The sequence below is a fragment of the Lingula anatina genome, chromosome 6 (assembly GCF_051362555.1).
Source record: "Lingula anatina isolate TDL-2025a chromosome 6, LinAna3.0, whole genome shotgun sequence".
Taxonomy (NCBI): Eukaryota; Metazoa; Brachiopoda; class Lingulata; order Lingulida; family Lingulidae; genus Lingula; species Lingula anatina.
Window position 1 is genome coordinate 18,294,985 of NC_141772.1, and position 24,177 is coordinate 18,319,161.

The 24,177-nt window shown below is 35.8% G+C and overlaps 1 protein-coding gene across 12 annotated transcripts in view; it reads right to left on the minus strand.

Moving 5' to 3' along the window:
- Positions 1 to 4,274: 4,274 nt before the first annotated feature.
- The window catches only part of LOC106173291 (dystroglycan 1), a 91,379-nt gene continuing 71,476 nt past the window's right edge, over positions 4,275 to 24,177 (minus strand). For 8 of the 12 annotated variants that reach the window (XM_013554369.3, XM_013554370.3, XM_013554366.2 and 5 more), the window contains 3 exons: positions 18,022 to 18,421; positions 9,106 to 10,042; positions 4,275 to 8,897 (listed from right to left, as the gene is read on the minus strand). In XM_013554369.3, coding sequence (XP_013409823.1) covers positions 7,423 to 8,897; positions 9,106 to 10,042; positions 18,022 to 18,421 — 2,812 coding nt within the window. In that variant the 3' untranslated portion in view covers positions 4,275 to 7,422. Of the gene's footprint in view, positions 8,898 to 9,105; positions 10,043 to 18,021; positions 18,422 to 18,693; positions 18,720 to 18,801; positions 18,871 to 24,177 lie in introns of those variants that run through there. The other 4 variants (XM_013554377.3, XM_013554380.2, XM_013554379.2 and 1 more) reach the window with 2 other exon arrangements.

Genomic DNA, 24,177 nt, shown 5'->3' on the forward strand with positions numbered 1-24,177 from the left:
TATGCAAATATAACTACAGGGTTCATACAAGAACAAAGAAAATCTCAAGTGTTTCCAAGGACTTATGATGCTCTTTTTCAAGTACTTCTGACATTTTTTTTTTAATGTAGTTGAGGACATTTAATGGAGTACATCGCACAGAAACAAGCAGCAATGCTGTCAAATGTACAGACATAAAAGCAAATAATGATGCACAAAATGGGTTACTGTCTCAATTTTGATCCTCTTTTACATGATGCTTAACACCAAAATAAACACCAAATTTTAACGAGATTAAGCTCATTCAAGTTAAATGGTAGCTATGGATATATCTGTTTTAATTGTAATGAAATTGGAGCTAGTGGAATGTGGAAGATTAGGTCCAATGTCAAATTTAATAAAAGACAGAACATTTACAAAGAACAATTCATGGTGAGAAGTAGCTCAAAGGTCAAATTAATGTCACAGTAAGATGGCCAATATAAGACTTTCCATTCAAGTTCAATAATAACTATTGGTGTATCTCTGTCAGTTTTGGAGATATAACGGCCAGAAAATTTGCAAAGTTCAGTTCATGGTCGATAGTAGTTTGAAGGTCAAGATCAAGGTGATCTTTCTACTCAAGTTTAACCATATGGGCACATCTCTAGATCTGCTAGTTTTGGAATACTTAACATTTAAAAAAAATTTCAACACTAAGCAGTACTTTTTGAAATAGTACATCTCCTAAACTACGGTAAAGTCTTGAAAATTTCGTCGCTTAAAAATTAATTAATATTTTTAATTGTGTAAATCCGACTAATTTTTCAAAATTACCTCTCCCCGACTCCTGGGTATGACGAAATTTTCAAAAATCCGGCCTTTGTGCTTTTATCCTTAGCGGCTGTTATCTTTGACCCTCCTATATTGTGGGATATTTATTACTACTTCCTAAGTCATTTTCTGGTGGTAAATAATAATCTATTTATTTGTGCATCTCTTTTAAGTTATATTTAACTTACTGTACCCGAAAATATGTTGAGAATTATCTTCTCGGTAAGAAACATACCTCCTGATAGAGAAGAAGGATCAAGATAAGCCTAATTGCAACCTTGCATCATAACCTGGATGCGACATATTAAAAAAAAAAAATTACGCACTTGGCAACGTTTGTTGCATGCAGGGCTTTTCCCAGGATTAAGTGTCAGGCCTTCTAAAATTACCATCTGTAACTTCCTAAAAATTTACAGGGAGTTAAAATAATTGCTCCCGCTGACGATCATCTGCAATTTAAGTTCCTTGAACTAATATGAAAACTGCATTTTATTATTGCTTACATCGCGAACGATCTCCCGATGATGATATGAAAATTGCCTTTTCGTCTCACTCGGATCGCGAACGATCTCCCTCTGACGATCTTACGCGAACTAAGTCCTGACGATATTACTCAAACGATTCTTCGCCGAAGATATGCCGTGAGCGGGGAAGGGGGGGGGGGTGGGTTTAAAGATAAAATGAAAAATATATATTATTTATAAAATTCAAAGGGGGAGGGGGGTTAAAATAATTATCTCCTGCTGACGATCTTCCACGAACGAAGTTCCCTTGAACTAATATGAAAAGTGCATTTTATTCTCGCTTACATCGCGAACGATCTCCCGATGATGATGTGAAAATTGCCTTTTCGTCTCTCTCGGATCGCGAACGAACTCCCTCTGACGACCTTACATAGCGAACAAAGTCCTGAGGATGTTACGCGAACGATTCTCCGATGAAGATATGCCGTGAGCGGGGGAAGGGGGGGGGGCGTTAAAGATAAAATGAAAAATATATGTTGTTTATAAAATTCAAAGGGGGAGGGGGGGGTTAAAATAATGATCTCCCGCTGACGATCGTTGGCAAACTAAGTTCCTTGAACTAATATGAAAACTGCATTTTATCATTGCTTACATCGCGAACAATCTCCCGATGAAGATATGAAAATTGCCTTTACGTCTAGCTAGGATTGCGAACGATCTCCCTCTGATATGATCTTACGCGAACAAAGTCCTGATGATCTCCGCCGAAGATATGCGGTGAGTAGGGAAGGGGGGGGGGGGTTAAAGATAAAATGAAAAATATATATTATTTATAAAATTCAAAGGGGGAGGGGGGTTAAAATAATGATCTCCTGCTGACGATCTTCCACGAACGAAGTTCCCTTGAACTAATATGAAAAGTGCATTTTATTCTCGCTTACATCGCGAACGATCTCCCGCTAAAGATATGAAGATTGCCTTTTCTTCTCTCTCGAATCGCAAACGATCTCCCGCTGGTGATCTTACGCGAACGGAGTCCGCTACAAATATGAAAATTATCTTCTCGTCTCGTCTGGATCGCGAACGATCTGTTGACGATATTACGCGAACGATTCTCCGCTGAAGATATGAAAATTGCCATCTCGTCCCATTCGCATTGCGAACGATCTCCATGTTCGAGCCAGGTAATCGTTAAATGGTCCTAAATTGAACATGGCCATGAATAGAAGTGACAGGTACATTTCCCTTCGAGATAATATCTTGATTTTTTCATTGTGTCTTCCTCATTTAGGACAGCCGCCGATAACAATAACGGCGTTACAAATGACAGAGCCGCGGCCTGTGTCTTCTATTTGCCGCCTTGAGCCATGTAATAGTAATAAAACTAAAGACAAAAGGCCGACGTTCCCGCAATTGAGAACGGGAATTTACATCTAAACCATCTATATTGTGAATGACCGCTCGCAGGGGCGCACTATTGTTCCCATCTCCCATTGAGAGTGTTATCGGCAATGATATCCTGATCGTATCATTGTCTTGAATCAACTGACGCATTACCTTTATGTTTGAGCTGGACAACGCGGCCATATTTGGCGACGAACTTTTCAAAAATTATCGAGTACCTCATATTCAAGGTCGACGAAGTTTTCAAAGGGAAAAAAATTACGTCTGCGGAAAATCGTCGGCCGACGAAATTTTCAAGAACGACGAAATTTTCAAGACTTTACCGTATACGAAAAACACAAAACAAGGAAAGAAACCACTTTCAGTGTTGCACTTGAAAAGCACTACACATTGCAACAAACAAAAGGTCTCTAGCTTTTAAGGTTCCAGAATAACAGTTTTCAGTTGGGCATCTAATGGCTGCCTCTTGCGTCATAAGGTACCTATCGACCCCTAAATTAAGGATGATGAATAAAGACCCTAAGTGTAACTTCTCACCATAATATCAAACTAAATCACCAAAATTAAATACCTTTTCATATTTTTTAAACAAAATTTAAAGGGATAATAACTCTTTGTATGAGATCTATATTTCACAATAAAAACATTGTGAACAACTCATAGAAATATAATATATTATGTTTTACCACAAAAACGGCAGTTATAGCTATTATTCTGATATCTGAGCTTGTCTTTAGACCATGTGCCCTCCATCGATGGCTATACTCTGTTATAATCTCTTAAGAGATTATAACAAAAAAACAAACTTTTTAGAAAAAAAAACAGGGACTAACTTTGAATGTAAAAATGGATTCATTAACCATTGGTAAGTATGGGAAAATTGTTGTTTACTCTAGGAAAATTCATTTTTTGGCCAAAAAGAAGTTATTATCCCTTTAATTTTAAAGTATAGGTTAAAATCTTATGTCATGCTCAAAATCTCCACGTCTTTTGGTCAGACTTCTATACTAACTTTTCCAATAATTCATTCAGTTTGGGAGATATTTTGAATTCAATTTTTACAATATGATATTTTGAAAAAATGTACTGATGTTGTGGAGTTTTGTTCTTGACTTTTATTTTAGTAATATTGATCATTCTTGTTTGAAGTCAACAGGCCTACCAGTTTTCCTTGAAATGTGAAAACAGCATAACTTTGAAAGAAATGGTCCAATCATGATTTTCAAACTTGACCTCTATTATATGAATATTCATCAGTTCTGCAGGTTTGAAGGAAATCGGTCAAACAGTTTTCCACTTATTGTGTTATCAGTGAGAGTGCATGGCGACGGCAACGACAGATGTTGGTCAAAGCTATATGTACAGACACAAGTCTGTGCATAAAATAGATAATTAACATTTCATATAAACTTTTTATTTTAATTTTTTGTTATTTTCATGCTTCGTCATTAACACATTAATGACGAAGCATGAAAATAACAAAAGATTTGACAATGTTATTTTTGACAATTTGGTCAGTAATCAAATTCAAGTACTTTTCAAGGACAAAAATGATGGAAAACAAGCCTTTTTCAATTATAACAGCAATTTCATGAACTACACAAGACCTCAAAATAAATTCAAAAAGCAGGCTTTAATTCAAGCATTTTTCAAGGCTGTATGAACTCTGAATTACAGGTAAGCAGGATGAAAAGAGGTACAGAGTCATTGAAAAACCTGACATTAAACCATTCACATTCTTGTGAACAACTAAAAAAGGTTACCATTTCAAGTCATTTCTTTCACTTCTGATAATAAACGTTGGCATTTCACCTGCATGTTTAATATAAGTCCAGTCTGAATGACTTTCTTTTTCTAAGATTCTCAGAAAAAATTCTCTCACTTTCTCTCCTTTTCATACCCCTACATAAATAAGAAACTATCTAATATGGAAATGCATGCTGGAAAGAGAAACTCTAAAGAAAATGGGAATAAATAAAACTTAAGTATAAAATGTTCATAAAACTACGTAAGTACAGAAAAAAAAGTCTGCACACCTTTAAGTACCAAAATGTATGCATCACCAAAGTGTGGAGTTCACCTTGGCAATGGAGTGGTAGGTTTACTAACATAAATGATAGCTAATAACCATTTCTTACTAAGACATATGCTAGCTACTGACCATTTCTTGCAAACTTACATGGAATTGAATGTCTGATTTGACAAATGAACGCAGAAACTTGTCCTTTGTACAGTAGTCTCAATCAGATTGCATATTCATGCTTTCACCAAATAAAGCTGATACCTGCACAGGTTATGTCATGTTTATTTTTAGCTCAAAGGGTTAATTCCCATAAACCTCATCAGTCTATGTAGATCGATCCAACTGTGCAGGGACTCACTGATTGCAATCAGCTTAACTGAATGACATACCTCCTCTTTATTCCTATGTACTCATCTAATCACCAGCTTTCCTGTATTATACACAAAGCCAGGAGGCATGTCATCCAGTTAAGCTGATTGCACGGAGACCCCACAGAGTTGGGGTGATCTACATAGACTACTGGGGTCTTAGAGCAAATTAGTCTTAATCTAAAGCCTTAGCAAAAAACCAAAAGTATGTATTCTCTAGATGAAATCCGTAGTGTCTTTTTCATATGATAAAAAACAACCCCAACTCATGACACATAATTCATTAATTGTACAAGAATTAAAATTTGCAGCATCAGCAAAGAGGCCAAATAAGCAGAGGTCATTGGTAAAATGCTGAAGCTTTCATGGATTTTAGTAAAAAAAGTTGCTTGCAAAACAATCCTTCAGTATAGAAGAGATGGGCAAGAGTGTAACCAAAAGTGTGATTCTTATAATTAACAGGATAATTTACATTTGTTGAAATCATCAAATAGTCAGTTTGTATTGTAGCTGTAAAATATCACATTTGGTCTTAAAAGTGGAAGAGTTGCGGTGTGATAACCGGCACGCCAATTGTCTCATTGCAATATCTGCAGTGCCCTTCCTTGTGGCATTAATAATCCTAAGAAATATGCCTTTCAGTGTATTTACCAAAATATGTAAAAAAACTTACTTCTTTATTTTATTTCCAAATTCTTACTCCCTGTCATAATAATTCCAACTAACTCATAATACTTAAACTGAGGTATAAATGTAATAAGGCCATCTGCCTACAATTTCATAAATTCTTGACAGTGAACATTCCCAGATACAACACAATCCATATAATTTTCAGTATATTCATAACTCCTACACATAAACACATATTAGGTTTTCTATTCAGACAAACCCAAACTCATTTGCAAAACAAATATTTCTTTAAAATCTCACCTTGTTAACAAGTGGAATTAGATTTTTTAAAGCTCTACAGGACTGGTTTAAAGATCTGTCTACCATTATTCCAGTTTTGCTCCAGTGAAGTAGTTGTTCTTTGTTTTTATTGTACACAATATATGTTCCCCATTGTTTACTCAAGGACAGCTGGCAAGATCTTTAAGGGTTATTATAACATATGCCCTTCCTTAAACAAAGTTTATTTTTGCTAATTTCTAGCATGAACTGGTCCAAATATTTTAACCTGGAGTTCTTTCTTTTCTAGTCATATCTGTGAAATGGGTTTGCCCCATTTGTTAGGCTTTCCTTATAACTTCATATGCTCAGTGTAATCATCAAATTAGACATAGATCTAGCTCGTACTAGACACATGGGACTTAAAATCGAGATATCTTTAAAATTCCACAAATGTAATTGATTTGTCATGTCTCCCATGACAAATCAACATGCAAAAAACTACCTGTAAAATGTTCCCATAACTTTTTTACTCTTTGCTTTGGATGATTGACTGTTTTAAGCAAAACCTGATATTTAAACATTATATAATGGGAAAAAAGACATAATAATAATAACACTTAGAACAACATTAAAAGTTATGTCATTACATTATACATTGATATTAAAGTGACAGCATAATAATACAGAAGCTTAACTTTATCAGTACACCCAGTCTATACTTTAACTTGATTTTTTCCCCAAAGAGATTGCTAACAGGATCAAAAACAATTTGAGGTTAAACTGGACAGAGCACATAATCATTATTTAAATGCGGGTCAATAGGAATAAATCATGATGAATTTGATAAGAAATATACAGAAAGTTAATCAACATAAAATATAAAATGTTTTACTCTTGCTATATAAAACCTTACATCAAAAACATCAGTTTCTAAGTTTTGGACTCAAAAGTTTTAAAAATATTTTGCACATAAGAGAAAACTAGATTGGTATAAATCTGAAAAGCCCAGTTTCATAAATTCTCTTCAATCTAGCTAAATTATGTTACTTAACCATGTCATTTAAATATGCTTTGACAGTCAAGTATTGCATGTTATACACTCAAACATTTAATACAAGGCTATTTTCTGAAGCTGAATAGCTAACTGATATTAGTCCCTCCTTATAAAAAACATAAATAAATAGAAGGTCATTATAATGCATGCACCAGCCAGTTTTCTTGTTTCAATGTCCCACCTTCTTGGTAACATGTACATAACTAAAAACTTTTATCTTTTCTTTCAAAATGATTGCCATCATCAAAATACATCTATCAATTACATATCATGAAGCCTTCCATTCTTGTTTTTAAATTGTTGACCCTGTTTTATTTCCCAATTCCATTTCATTCCAACAATGCATGGAGTCATAGCAGGAGAAAAGATAAACTAACTAAATGCATCCTCAATTCACAGTTCATATACAAACATTTTTCCAAGATGTTAAGGGGGTACATAAGCTGGTGGACTGCGGTAACCAGTCAAGACGACATTAGGGCGCTGTCTCTTGTTGTCTCTTGGTGCATACATTGGTGGTGGTGGTTGATACAAAGGGGCACTGGCATCAGCTTCCTCTGCCTCATCCACTTCAATACCACCCTTGTGGTCTGAGGGGGGAGTGGAATGGGGACTCCCTCCGGCTGGTGAGCGACCATGATATTCTGGAGGAGGCAATGGTGGCTTCTCATCCTCCATAATGAGTGGTTTGGTAGGTGGATCTGGTTTGTCTTCTAACTCATCAGCAAAGATGATGGGTATTCCTTTATTGATGAAAGTATTTTGGTCTTCATCAGACATCTTACCCTTTCGTTTCTTACGATACAGAATGCAAGCTATAATTCCTGCCAGCAACAACATGGCTGCTATTACAACAGCTGGAATCACCGTGGTGATCAGAATTTCATCCTCATCCTCTGACCCACCTGCAGCTGGTGGTGGTGGTGTTGGCTCAACAGATTCCTGCCCCTCAAACTTACAGTTTCCACTTGGTTGAAGACCCACACCCATAATCTTGTATGGAGCCATAGCCCTCTGGAAGTCTTCACTCACAGTCTGGTTTACAGTGATTAATTTCCGCACCAAAACTGACAAAGTAGACACAGGGCAGCGAGACTGGTCTAAACTCTTGTTGGCCCATTTGTAAATCACTGACCCTTGTTTCAGATCTGTTATCAGTATACTATTAGCATTAGCATCCCCATAGTACATTGCCAGCTTGTTGGTTATTTCTATCCTTTTTTCCAAACTTATAATAAAAGCAGAATAATTCATATTTATAGTCATGCTGAACTCATGGTTGGGTTCTTTTTTCTTTTCAATGTCAACAACATTGATTACAAATGGCATTTCAGCAATCTTTCCCATATTGTCTACAGCAGATATAATGTATTTGTTGGATCCCACTTCATCCCACATTGGCAGACCCCACAATCTTTGTTGTTTAGGATCAAACTGAATGCCAGAATTGGGTTTTAAACTGAAGCCTTGAGAGTCTGTGACCACAAGTGTCAAATGTTGGGTTCCTCCATCTTCATAATCGTAAAATGTATCGGCAGGGATTGTATAATTCAGTACCTGACCAGCCAGGACATTGATTGGCTCCAACTGATTTTTTATGGCAGGTTGTTGGTTAGATGTTTGTGTCACTGCCTTGTCTGTAGATTTTGGAGTGTCATTTTCAATGGGGTGCCTTGTAGTTTGGTCAAATTTAGGTGGTCGCCTAGTTGTAACTGGTGGTGGAGGTGATATAGGTGGTGTCAGAGGTGGAAACCTGGTTTGGGTAGTGGTCATGGTCTTGGTTGCTGTGGTCTTGTGAGCTGAGGTGGATGAGGTGATAACAGGACTTGGCTGTATGGGTTGGGTCACTCTAGGTGTTGTACCTTCCTTCCCTGAATCTGTCACAGATGGCTGAACTAGAGCTGGAATGGAACATAACATTAACTGATCTTTCACTTCAATATCACAAATTGCACAATCATTAATATGTCTTTTATAACATTAATTTCTGCATGCATAAAGTTGATATTTTCTATAGCTATCTATTGCAACAATGGGCAATAAACAAACTTTTAAAGCTGTGCATTTCTTTTCGACTATTTCTGGCTATGAAATACTTGATCAACTTACTAGGCGTGGTCACTTGACTCTGATAAGTCACCATAGGCACAGTAGATTCTGCCATTTTGGACATCTCTGGTGATGTTGGCGTGGCAGCCATTGACCTGGCAGTGCTGGTTTTATAATGACGTCCAGCGGTCTTTGTACGGTGGGGCTTTCTTGTTGTGGGCGACTCCTGCCCAGGAATAACTCTACTCATTTCTGGTGCCAACAAAGTATTCTGCTCAGCAGAGCTTGAATCCAGAGGAAGCTCAGAAGGTGGTGACACAGCTAGGGTTGGTGTTGCTGTGGATGCAGCACGACGCACTAACCTTTTTGCGTGTTGCTTAACCTGAGGAACATACGCTGTAACATACCAGCCAACAATGGGGTGGCCTACATTTGCCTTCATGCTTCCATCTTTGGATGTGATCTCTAGTTTTTGTAGCACTGGCATGTGATGGGACTCCACATTGCCACAACCAACCTTCCAACTCACAAAAGCACCTGAATGAGTTGGTGTCTTTACATCTCCAGGTCCTGCCACCAGTGCAGAGGCATCAAATAGAGTATTCTTGCCAACTGGCTTTAATTGCAAATTATCCTCTTGGATTGTCAAATGAGATGCCATTTTGGTGAGGAGTTTAACCTTCTGCTTGGGTGTCAAATGATCAAAATCTGTGTCAACTACCAGTGTCACTTTGGTAACAGGCTGTCCAGTTTGACAATAAATAGCCTTATGAGAATCATCACTCTTAGTTTTCAAAGGAACGGCTGTAGTGTGTGGGAGGTCCTTGACTACACTAACTTTAAACACATCTTGCACTGCAGCAGTGGAGTTATGTGTGGCCTTAATCTCAACATAATGGTGACCTAGATCTTCATGACTAGCAATGCCCTTTAAAGAATTGGAATCCTTATCATGTTCTAGCCATTTTGGAAGCCTTTCTTTTCCTGCCTCCGTCAGCTGGGAAAGATAAAAGTATATTTGTTAAAAGAATATCAATTATCTAACATTCAAGCCCATCTTATGGTCTTATCTGCCGTCATTTGTAACTACAATAGATATACAAGAACTTTGTGCCATTATTAGGCAATATTTTGTATTTTCAACAGAACTCTTCAGGTAGTGTCCTTATGATGTTCCTGGATATTCGTCTGATAGATTTTTCAGTAACTATTGTATCCATATTAAGATTGAACAAGGCAGCAAAGCTATCAAAGTTACAGACAAAAAAGCAGAAAATAATGATCCACAAAATGGGTTATTTTGTCAATTTTGATTTTGATTACATAGTGCTTCACAACAAATCAACAACAATGTTTATTATGCTTAACAGGTAACATGGCTATTTAGAATATGTAACTAGCATAGACTTCAGGCCCATGAGAGTTCAAGTCAAAACTTTGAAAACACCAGAATGAGAAAAATTAAAATTTCACAGAAAAAAAAAACAGCTTAAATACAAATTAAATAATTATGTATATCAGGTATCACAGATATTAAGACTAGGCAGCAAAGCTGTCAAATGAGATTTCCAAGTTCACATTTAGAAAATGCCAGAATGAGAAAAATGAAATTTGCACACACAAAAAAAGCAGAAAATAATGATGCACAAACAGCTACTGTCAACTCTGATGCAATAATACGTAATGTTTAACAGCAAAGTTAACTAAATTTGAATTCTACAGTATAGTCGAGTCGCCACTACCATAGGCCCAATAGTCGAACCCTGCAATGTTCTTTCCTGTAAACTTTTTTTGTTGAAATGCATTCTTCAGGCCGAGAGAAGCAAAATAAGCTTGGTTGCTATTTCCGAGACATTGAGCATTTTTCAATATGGCCGTCAATTTATGAGGAAAAATAGAAAAACTATCAGAAGTCACCGGGTAAACTTTATTGACAGCTTTTTTGAACGTGTATCCTATCAGGAGAGCACAACAAGTGAATACGCTTAATTGCGTACCACTTAGCAAAAAACCAAAATGACCGTCAAAACATATGGCAGAAAATGATAAAATCTGCAGAATCAGTTTGTTTTTTGAATATTTAGTTTTATTAAAACCATATCCCCTTTTCATATTTATGTTAATTATAATATTTTGTTAGTCATGACCCTAAACTCTTGGAATAAGCTTATCTGACATTTCAATAACCCCCCAAAGGTCTGTTTGCTACTTCCCCGGGTCCCATAGTCAAATACTAAGAATGTTATTCCCTGAAATTTTTGAAAGAATTTAACCCTGGTAGTGCTGACCCCGGAATATTCCGGGATGCGTAGCTACGCGCTGTGAGCTGGGCCCGGAATATTCCGGGTCTGTCCATACGTCACAACCTTCTGATTTCAAAGTGGCTGCAGTATATCGCTAACAGAGCCTGGCGTGTTGTGGCATTTAACCAGGTTCCTGATTGTGGGGTGGGAACAGCCCATACATTATAGCTCAAATCAGACTCCCCTCACACCCAGTGCCCAGAGATGTACGTTGTTCACATGATAGACATGGCATGATTCCGTTCACTGGACTAACAATATGGGTGACCTTTTTGGGCCTTTATAGGCCCCCCGAAACCAATCCACAAAATGTGCACATGCCCATTGAGTATTGCTCAATGTGTATTTGGTCCATTTTTGCAAAAAAAAAAAAAAAGCTTACCCATGTGCAATGAACCATGGCAACCTGACAATTTATAATTATCTTAACTACCCGAGCACTAAGTCACCACAATGAATAATTACATCTACCCTACAAGTAGAAAAATGCATACATTCCTATCTCAAAGCTTCCATTATCTGTAAGAATATATTGGCAAAAACAACATTTCAAATACATGATGTCGATGGGTAGTCCTCGCATATCCCCGAAATATGTCATGTTGTCAAGAATACCTGACCTCATGGGCCCTAACCGCTGAGTTCGTATACCCCTGCTTGGATCTTGACTATTTATTATAAAATTCCTTATTAAACAACAAAAATGCCTTTACCCATAGGTGTTAAAATATTTAAAAAGTTTACAAAAAAAGGAAAAGAATAATCAAACCTGAAGAAAAACGATTTGACGCCTTTTTTATTTCAAAATGATTTAGTTTACACATACTAGTATGATAATGCCTTTCATTTAATCATCCAGAATGTTATTTTTGATTTAGAAGTAAAAACTAGTTGTCAGGACTGAGATATCCGCAATCGGTGTTTGGTTTGATCATAGAGTAGCATTGACGGACATATTGGTTTTGGTTTTTCGTATAATTTAACCTAAAAATATGTTTTATTGTGTGCTATGTCTTGAGCGCAGGTATATCCTTTTTTTACTTTAGACCTGTATTTATATTTGTTCTAGTTAAAGTCTATTTCAGTTAAAAGCCTTGTAGTTTTACAGTTGTTTCTTTGCCCTTGCATTATGTTTTGGAGGCCATTTTTATTAAAAATAACTTGCAAAAATAAATAAATAATCGCACTTTGCATGGATATAAACATAAATATGCAATAAATGATAGACAGTGGAGTGAAGCATTAAATGTTTTATTTGAATGTATGACTCTCGCTATTCGCTGTTAGCTAGCAGGGGCGTAACCAGACCTTTTAAAGTTGTACGCACAGATTTTCAAAATTCCCAGGTACGGCTAAATGTAGACTTACGCAAACAGATAAAGGGCAGATAAAATTAAATGTACGGTCATTTTGAATATTGAAAAAAATATCAATATCTCTGGCAAATAAAGTCAAGCTTATAAGCTTCTCTAAGTTTTGTAACCCAGATAAAATAATTTCTTTTAAAAAAGCTTGCAAGATATAACATAGCAAGCTTTGCCCATGGGGCTCGTAGGAGTGGCAAATGGACTTTCAGGAGATGGCACCGTCTGCCACCATCTGATCAATGTCAAATAAGCAGTTTCTGAGAGTTTAGAATCATGACTTACAAATTATCATAATGGACATAAATAGAAAAGGCGGATATGTTTTCTAATAAGACTAAATTGGCAAAAAACAAACCGATTCTGCAGCTTTTTTTACTTTCTGCCATATGTTTTGACAGCCATTTTGGCTTTTTTGCAATATGTAACGGGCTTAAGTGTATTCACTAGTACTGTTGTGCTCTCCTGATAGGATACACGTTAAAAAAAGCTGTCAATAAAGTTTACCCGGCGACTTCAGGTCGTTTTTCTAATTTTCCTCATAAATTGACGGCCATATTGAAAAATGCTCAATGTCTCGGAAATAGCAACCAAACTAATTTTGCTTCTCTCGACCTAAAGAATGCATTTCGGCAAAAAAAGTTTACAGGAAAAAACATTGCAGGGTTAGCGTTCTGGCTACTCGACTAGTACAGGTATTACGGATGTCAGGAATATTTAACTAACATAAGGCTTCAGCCCTTGGAGAGTTCAAGTTCATACTTTGAAAATGCCAGCATAAAAAAATTAAATTTTCAAAAACATTGCATCAAACTAAAAAAAAAAAAATAATAACTAGAGGACCAGAGAGGCGATACCGCGTCCGGCTATTATACCACCAGCTGGAGTAAGCGCATTCATATGGAAAACGAGAAACAAACAGGAACAACCACCAGTGTTGTGTTTGACAAGCTCTTCAAAATGCAATAAACAAGACAAGAAATATGCCCCTTCCCCCCCCCCCCTCAAAAACAAAACAAAAAAAAAAGCACAACTTTTATAAAAATCGTCTGATCAAGCGGATTTTCAAGACAATAGGCTTGTCAGTTTTCTTTGAAATGCATCATCAGTGTTGCATATATATTGAAAGAAAGAAATAGGCCTATCTCTGCCAGTTTTGGAAATATAAGGGATAGAAAATTTGCAAAGTTCAGTTCATGATGAAAAGAAGGTCAAAGGTCAATTTAAATGTGACAGTAAGATGTCCAGCATATGACTTCCTATTCAAGTTCAAAAGTAACCATGGGTGTATCACTGCCAGTATTGGAGATAAAAGAGATGGAAAAATTGCAAAGTTCAGTGCATGGTGAAAAGTAGGTCAAAGGTCAATTTCAAGGTCACAGTTAGATTGTCAGTATGTGACTTCCTATTCAAGTTCAATAGTAACTATGGGTGTATCTCTGCTAGTTTTGGTGATATAAGGGATGGAAAAATTGCAAAGTTCAGTTCATGGTGAAAAGTAGGTCAAAGGTCAATTTCAAGGTCACAGTTAGATTGCCAGTATATGACGTCCTATTCAACTTCATTAGTAACTATGGGTTTATCTCTGCTAGTTTTGGAGATATAAGCGATAGAAAAATTGCAAAGTTCAGTTCATGGTAAAAAGTAGGTCGAAGGTCAATTTCAAGGTCACAGTTACATTGCCAGTATATGACTTCCTATTCAAGTTCAATAGTAACTATGGGTGTATCTCAGCTACTTTTGGAGTATTTCATATTTTATTTTCACCATTGAATATTGCTCAGTTGTGCTTTTTGATATAGTGCAACTCCTTAACCGTATCGCAAACAAAAAAATGGACACCACTTCCAGTATTGCGCTTGACAAGCTCTACATAATGCAAAAAACAAGAGGTCTCTAGCATTTACGGTTCCAGAATTAGGGAGAGTTTTCAGTTTCGGCATCTTATGGCCGTTTCTACCATGAAAATGCACTGATTGACACCAAACTCCCAAAGATGAAAGGAGTCCCTAATTGCATCCCCTCACTATAATATGAGTGCTAAACTCCGTGTAGTTTCTGAAATTCGGCACAAATAAAAGTTTTTTTTGCAAAAAATTCCCATTTTTAGAAAATTGTGGCCTGTTTGACCTTGAAAAAAGGTCAAAGGTCAAATTGGAAGACATATTTGAAATCCTCATATATGACTTTCGGACAGACTTCTATACTAATTTTTCCCATAATTCCTTCCGTTTAGGAGATATATAGCATTGAATTTTCAAAAAATTTGACAAGGGTGCATTTCATCGAGTGTCACGCCCAAGCGAATGCACCGACTGAGACAAAAAACCAGGGGGTTCAAGTTGAGATTATATGTGACCTAAATCCAAGAGATGGGGACACAGGTCCGTGTGGTCTAGGAGGAGAAGCGGTAATGGTGACTTGTATCCCATGCCACCCTGCGGAGCCAGCAGAACTTACGGAGCTGGCGGAGCTCACGGAGCCCGCTGAGCCGTACGATACGGGTCAGGACTAAAACCTGAGTACCGCCAGCGTACACGCTAATAATAATAATCCAATTAAGCACATTTTCAATTTCAGCTTTACATCAATCCTAAAAATCATTCTTTAAGTTACAAAATAATAGGTAACTCATAATTTTTGCGATGGTTGCACATGTTGTCGTTGCCATGCACTTTCAGTGCTAATGCAATAAGTCAGACATGCTGAAACTGTTGGTCCGATCAGTCATGACCGAGAAAATTTGTCTGGACCGGTAAAAAATCGTATTTGTTTTAAGAACTGCAATTTTGAATTTACAGTCACCGTTCTACATAATTCACTAATAAAATTATATAAAACTTAAAGCGTTTTTCCCTTCCATTTCAAACCTATCACATTCACAAACACAGTAAGCTATCTAATCCTACTGGTAGTATCTGTCTCAAGCGAATAAGGCGATTTTCGGTCTGACAAAAATCCATTCGGTCCGGCAAATTTTTCATTACTGCTAGTCCAAATGTCCGGCCATTCTGAAAAGTTTTCAGCTTGTCTGAGAAGTGGAAAAATGTTTTACCTTTTGTCTTCAAACTTGTGGAACTGTTGAAGATTCATAAAATACAGGTGGAGTTTGAAAATCAACATGATCAGGACATTTTTTCAAAAGTAATGCTGTTTTTTTCGCTTTTTTGAGCATATATGCAACAATGATAAGGAAAACCAATAGGCCTATGGTCTGGAAACTCACAGGTGTGCTCAATCTTACTAAAATAATTTGAAAATAAGCTTAAGTTATGCATTTTTTTGTTTATAAGTGGTTTTTCCTCAGATTAGATTCTAAGGCATGCTAACAGTCTCATTATTGAACTAATTAGATATGTAAAATTGTTCTTTTGACATTTTCTGCACCTTAACAAATATTGTTAGTTGATTATATACAAAAGATGGTAAATCTGACAACGTGTGTTGTGTAATAAAGAGTCAAAAATTGAAGTTAGTTCATATCACTGCAGTTTGCTTTGCTAGTCACATTTCCTAATAATACATGTAGTGCATAATTTAAGATTGGTGGCGATTATGCTGTTAAGCATTATGTGATATTCTATAAAAATTCTGGGCACTGCTGCCATAATGACCATTGAAAGAAAACCATGTCAGAAACTCTTCTCAAACTTACAGGAAAGAAACAGGACTAAAATACAGCTTCAGTTGGAAAACCAGTCTGATTGGTTAATTTTTCTTGGATGTTACACAGTTTTTTTGTGAAAATTTAATTTTTCACATCTTGGCATTGTCAAGGTGTGATTTTGAACCTCCATGGGCTTGAAGACCTTTGCTTGTCACATTTTCTGAATATCCATTTTACTTCATTTTTAAAAATTAATGGTCATTATTCTGTTAAGCATTATGTAATATTGCATCAAAATTGTAGCAAACACTATTTTCAGTGGACACTGCTGCCATGATGACCATTAAGGGAAAACCGTGTTACTTATGATTCCCCAACTTTCAAAATAGAAACATAGGACTAAAATGCAGCCCTAGTTCGCAAAGATTTCTGTGTAACTTTTCCCTTAATTCCTTCGGTTTGAGAGATATTTAGCATTTAATTTTCAAAAACTTTGACAAGGGTGCATTTCAACGAGCGTCATACCTAGGCCAATGCACTGACTGAGACAAAAAAAAAAAAAAAACAAGTAAGTTCAAGTTGAGATTACATGTGACCTAAATCCAAGAGATGGATAAGCAGGTCCTTGTTGTTTAGGAGAAGTGGTAACAGTGACTTATATCCAGCGCCAGAATGTGGAGCCAGCGTAGCTGTACAAAATGGCCAGGACTAAAACCATGAGAACTACTAACATACGCTGGTGGTACTAATTAGTTCAATAATGAGATTGTTAACATGCCTAAGAACTGAACCTGAGGAAAAATCATTTATATACAAAAAGATATAACTTCATCAAAACTAAACCAATCACGATAATTTTTTGACTTGATCTGTAAATTAGTCCTATGAATCCTGCAAGTTTTAAAGCAAAATAATTTTCATTTTATTTGTATAAGGGTGGATAAAATATGATGAGGAAAAAAAAAAAAAAAAAAAAAAAAAAAAAAAAAAACAGCATAACTATTGGAAAAAGGGTCTGAGAGGCTGATTTTCTAACTTGACCTGTATTTCATGAATATTCTGTTCTGTAAGTTTGAAGACAAAATTTAAAATTAATGCAAATTGATCTGATGGATTTAATATGTATAACCATCTTAAATTGGTAATTTTTGTTAACACCATGGTCTATTTGAAAATGACACTGTATAGGGGCCTCAACTCCCCTTTTAAAAATTGGCAGTGAAAATTATTTCCAAATAATCCAGTGTATGCGACATACAAAAGCAAATAAGAGTACATAAAATAAGCTGAAAAAAGAAAAAGAAAACAGCATAACTTCTGTAAACATGGTCCAATCAGGCTGACTTTTTTAATTTGACCTGTATTTTATGAATATTCATCAGTCCCATAAGTTTGAAGAAAAAATGTAAAACAGTTTTCATTTAATTTGTATAATATGTATAATAATTGTACATATAATATGCTAAAAAAAAAAAAAAGCAAAATACAGCATAACTTTTGGAAAACTCAGGGTGATTTTCAAACTTGACCTGTAAAAGGTAAAACAGTTTTCATCATATTTGTATGACAATGAAAGTGCAGGGTGATGCCAACGCTGATGACAATGACGCCGAGGACAGACACATCACAGTAATATGTACAGACTCTGTGTCTGTAAATAAACATGCAAACAAATCAATTAACTTTATTACAATATGCATACCTTTACTTTATATCCTATGGCAAGCTCTTTTGGAAGGGAGTATGAAAACAAATGGCCAACTTTCACCATGGCATCTTCAAGTTCTAACCTCAACTGTTTAGCAATGGGCTTGCTATCTGCTAATTTATCCTGATTGTCAAAATTGTTCAGCAGACTCTGTATGTCATTTGATTCTGTGGCTGTTACTATAGTAACAGTGACCATGGCCAGAAATACGAAACACAGGAATTTCTGCCCAAATGTCATTTCAGTCACAATTTTTCCAGATACAGAACCCTTCCTGCATTGCCTGCACTTGCCCAGCTCCATCATCAAGAATGTGTCACTTTTAAGTCTTGACAAAATCAGTAGTGAATTCTGTTTCTTTCCTTCTTCTTCGACTACCAATTTTCTAGCACATCTGTAAAAGTAAACAAGACACATATATATTAACATACTGGTATGGTTGTAAATTAGAGAACTGGTGACAAATACCACCAAAGTGTGCAGTAAATGACAGATATACTGAACATAAACAGTTACTGAATAGTGGATTTAGAGACAAGCAACCAAAGCAAGAACAGCCACATTAAAGCAGACCCATTCAAAGTTTTCAAAAACCTTTACCAATGAATTCATCATATATTCTTTCCAAGCTGCCAAATACAGTTAATCAAATACAGATAATCAGACCTCAAAATCATTCCTTACTGCCATAGCCTATATGCCAAAAGACTTGGTGCAACCTAGTTGAAAACGATATAACTGACTAATAACACCACACAGTGTTCAGTGCCCTACCACATCTCCCAAGTTCTCATCTAAATGAGCTGTGACATGCAAGTGTTCACTATGGCCTCATTTAACCATCTGAAACAATAGATACAGATATGTGTGAAGTATGCCAGGAATGTCAGCTCTAGAAAAATGAATGGCAAATGGTAATGATAATGACAGATACTGCCTTTGTGTATAGAAGAAACATACCACAGTGTATAACATAATGACTCATTGACCACAGGCAGGGTTCTCTGGTTTGCTTTGGGCGTGTTCCCAGTGAAACTTTATAGATTGATCCAACTTGGCAGGGACTCTCGATGATTACAATTAGGGCATTCAGAACAGTTGATCCATGGACTAAATATGGCTGACTGACTTAAAAGCAGCGCTGACTTATTCCGTGACGGTCTCCCCACCTCCACACGCATCTTCTTTGCAGGGGCCTTACAATAAATCCTTGGAGCTGAAATCAGAGGACTAAGCAGGGGCTGCCATAAGATCGGTTGGCCATACTTAGTTATTCTGCAGATTATCTTTTTTGAATGCCCTCAATGAGACGAATCAAATGATACATTTCCTCGAGCAACTACAGGATTATTAACCCCTTCGGATTCTTGTACATATATTTATATACCTTGAGAAATGCCTATATATACATATATGTAAATATGCTGTGAAGCCTATACTTAAAAATATATACCATTCTGTTAACATTATGAAGCATGTGAACCACGTGATTTCCATCCAATTTATTGCATCTGTGCACCACCTGCTATACATGTGTCCAGTTCTGGTTATAAGTTGACAATTTTTTTTCAACAAATTTTAATAATTTTCACAGCTAAAATGATGATGTTCCCTAAATGGTGCTTACGGTGAAGACGAGGGGTTGTCCATGACAAGAGAGGGATGTTTCTTTGAGAGATCTAATTGAAAATGGAGACATTTTGGACCGAGATATTGACTCCTTAGTTTACAACCATTTAGAGATGATAAAGTGGATTTAGCAGATATTGTCTGAAAACTGGACAGCAGCAGTGACAGAGATTATTAGGAGAGTGTCAGTGACAACAACCATCCACAGATCAGTTTTCTGTATAAAAGTAAGTATGATGTATTTTATTTTTTAGCAGTATTTTTTTTTTTATGTACTGAGTGTCTTAATTTTACATATTTATCTATGTTACAAAAGTGAGTGAAAAGCAAAAAAAAAAGTTTTTTCTGAATAGAAATTAGTGTGTCAAAATGTTATGTTCTTTGCTATCAGAAAATATTTTGTTTCATAGGCTTTATTTCAGAGAAAAAGGAATTATATCATATTGGTGATCAAGGTCAATTGTTTTGTTTCAGTTGCTTATTAACAGGATTACTAGGCAACTTGCCCACTGCTAAATGGAATTCTGAAGGGGATGTGCCCAGCTTCTGCAGGCTTTTTCACTTCCTTTCAAATATGACGGAATGAACACGGAAGTTTATCATCTACTAGCTACTCAAGGAGACATGTCATTTAGTCCATCTGATAACATTTAGCCAGAGTCCTTAAGGAGTTGGATCTATCTACATAGCATGATAGTTTCATTGGAAATGGCCCTATGAATAAAGATTATGCCATAATCATTAATTAAAATAGTACATACTTGCATATTGTTTTAATAGAGTTTTATCTGGAAGCAACCTCCCATCCTGGAACCACCATGATTTCCTTGATTACACCTTAACCTTACCATCTCAACATATACCCCATTCACACTACAGTTGCAAAAATGCGCATTTCTATAATTCAGATTTTTCGTGAGGAATCCGATTCGGTATTGCGTTCATACTCGTGAAGCGAAATCGAATCCCATGTTGAAAATTTCAGGTTTAACTTCCTGTTTTGAACATTCGCGCATGCACCGCACAGGAAAACTCAAAATACCAACAAAAAAGTTTGACGGCAAATGTATCTCAAAAAGTCATTCCAGCATTCTTGGGAAGCATAAGATGGTAAAATAAGTTTGTTTCACATGTTGTAGTGAGTGGTGACCTCCAAACACGTTTGGTGCAATCGCTAAAGTAATAAACAAGCGTTCATAGATACCCGCACTTATCTGCACACATGCGCAGTAAGATCTGTACAGGTGTCGATTCCGTTATTCGGATCGCGCTTAGAAATCAACCTCGCTTGCAGGATTTTGAAAATTCGCATTACAGAAATCCTCTTGCGTTCACACTACTGCATTTATTCGAATTGTGACCTAATTCGCAACTTATCCGGATAACTGAGCGTAGTGTGAATGGGGTATTAGAAAATGATCTTTGGAATCCCTAGAAATAACAATCATCTGCCTCATACCAGCCTGATCCTTTTGGTCATTTATTTCCCTCTAGCTATAGAGCATAACTCTTGGAACATGAATTCCATTTTTGCATTGGTGCTAGGATACCTGTCATCCTTGTGGTAATAAAAACCAATGACTCTAATACTGCGTTCACACCGAACCAAATATATCACGAAAAATTTGGATTATAGAAATGCGCATTTTCGCAACTGTAGTGTGAATGGGGTATAAGAAATTTCAGATGCCTCCTTGTATGTGTAGACCATACCAAGATGCCTTATTAGATGAGAAAACTGCACATAAATCCATGTGTATCATATAAACACTGAAGGTCATCAACAAGCAACAATGCCTTCTCTAGTGTACAGAGACACAAATTCTATTGCAGAGAAGTCAGGATTTGATATATATATATATATATATATATATATTTGGTGATGATTTTCCACTTAATCATTAAATCATACATCATATTGCAACAAGATTGACAAAAAACTATTTTGTGCACTGCCATCATGAATGCATATAAAGGCAAACTGTGTTTTTTGTTTTTTTTTATTTACAAGAATGATTCGTACGTAGAATTGACATTCATTTAGACATAAAACATTGAAAAAGAATTGCTGTTTTTATCCAAAAATTGCTTTACTGTGTTAAAACCAGTTTTTACCATTGTACCTTTTTGAAAAGGAGTGACCAAAAAGTCATTATTTTGAAAAATATTTTCCCCCCTTCAACCTTTGAGAAAAATAAAACTTGTTTGAGAAACAAGTAATTAAAAAATACCTTGAATGCAACAAACGTTGCTAAGTGCGTAATTTGTTAAATATGCCCCGTCCACTTTATAATGCAAGGTTGCAATTAGGCTTATCTTGATCCCTCTCCTTTATCAGGAGGTATGTTTCTTATCAAAAAGACAATTCTCAACTTACTTTTCAGGTAAGTTCATATAAGTTAATCAAGATGCAATATTATTTACCACCAGAAAAAGACTTAGGAAGTGATAAATATCTCACAAGGATAAAAGCTGATAAGGATAAAAGCCTGAAGGTTGGAGTTTTGAAAATATTGTCATACCCAAGAGTCGGGGAGATGAAATTTTTTTTTTTAATCGTCGGATTTACACAATCCAAAATATTAATTAATTTTTAAGCAACAAAATTTTTACCGAACCTAAGTAACATGGTTTTCCCTTATGTTCATCATGGCTGCAGTGTCCAAAAAAAGGGTTTTATTTCAATTTTGATGCAATACTACATAAGGCTCAACAGCCCAATGACCATCAATTTTTAATAATAAAACATAAGTATCATGGATATTCAGAAATTGTGATTAGCAAAGGTCTTCAAGCCAAAGTAGGTTCAAAGTCACAACTTACAATTTTTAATGTCCAATGTGCTCCATTCTGAGATTCTGAATCTAGTGAGGGATTGAACGTGACAAACTACACTGATGGGTTTATTTCCTTATCTGACTATTTATTACACAATACATGATAACAAACTAACCAATATTTTTTATATAATCAGCTAATAATATTGTTAAGATACAAAAAATGTTAAAAGAACACTTTTGCCTAAGTTGTTGAATTAAACATTACTACCTCAAAATCCCTCTTTGGGAATTGCACTGCAAGCCTTTAAATGGGTTGCCCTATTTGATCCCTGGACTAGTTAGTCTGCTTTTGTGCAGCTATAGTCTTATTCACCTAATTGTTACAAATGAACTTCAGGAGAAGCTTTTATTTCCAACTTAAATGTCCAAATCAATAACTTGCCTAGCATCTGAACAGAAATGCCAGTGCCATTTTTCACAACAAATCACATGAAAAACTTTTGGATGGGTATTAGTTATTCACATAAAAACACATACTGCTCTTACAACAACTTTATACTGATTGAATGCTATATTTTTCACAAAATACTTTGATCATAATTCTTAAAAGGGGGAGTGAATATTTTTTTCTACTTTGGGGACAAATACCCAACTTAATTTTCTCTACCTTCATTTTATCATTTTAACTACTGCTAAATATCAGATACGGAAATAAAATTATTCATTTTTCTTTAAAAATTGTCACTATTGCAATGATGATTTTGACGTTTCTTGTTATAACAACAATTTCTTTATTCCTCTATAGATTCCCTTTCATGCATACAGCAACACCTGTACCCAATCCCTGGGCCTGATATCCAATACCCCTCCAGTGCTTTCAATTACCACCAAAGGTTTGGCAGGTTAATTGTTATCACAAAGCAAGAAGATTAAATATATCAAGCTGTATATCCCATCTATCCTCCATTTTTCACCACTGTCCAGTCATGCACCTACCATAATCATGTTCCTGTCCTTGTTTTAAATATTAGAACATAACAGCTGAGAGGTACTTCACAAGCATTTTCATTCAAACCACTGATACTTCAAGCAAAGCTTCTTGAATCCCCAATTTGTAAGCTACATACCTAACAGTAGACCTTGAAAGGCAGTAGAGCACAATTTTGATTGCTCACAGAACAGAAGACATCTTGCAGAACTGAAAAAATACAGAATTCTCCCAACCATTACATGAACTTAACTTGGTTCTGGCTGGGGTCGCTCTGCACTTGTCAATTTCGCCGATTGTGAAAACAAATTGACTTTGGTGAAAAAATTGAAAAATGAGCATAGTAATTTTGCCAAATTGATGAAAACATATCTGTTCAAGACAGGTACAAAAACTTGCCATAACTGTTCGTCACAACTGTGAAAATGTTTCTGCTTATAATGCTATCAAGACTGATTCCAGAAACAAGCATTCAGGGAAAAATATGCAAAATATGACGCTCTTTTACTTGTGTTCTCCAGAAATTGAGGATTTGACTATGACAGTGTTTTGGACATTTGGACAGATTGACAGATATTAGTTTGCCTTTGTTTTTTTTTCTCAAAAATTGGTTTGCTTTTCTGTCATTCTTTTTTGCAATGTATTGCTGTATGTACTTAAAATAACAAATAAATATTGGTTTAATTTCTTTAAATAGTCATTTATTTTATTTGGCTCAAAATAATATCACTTGGCTAAAAATTGATTTAACCA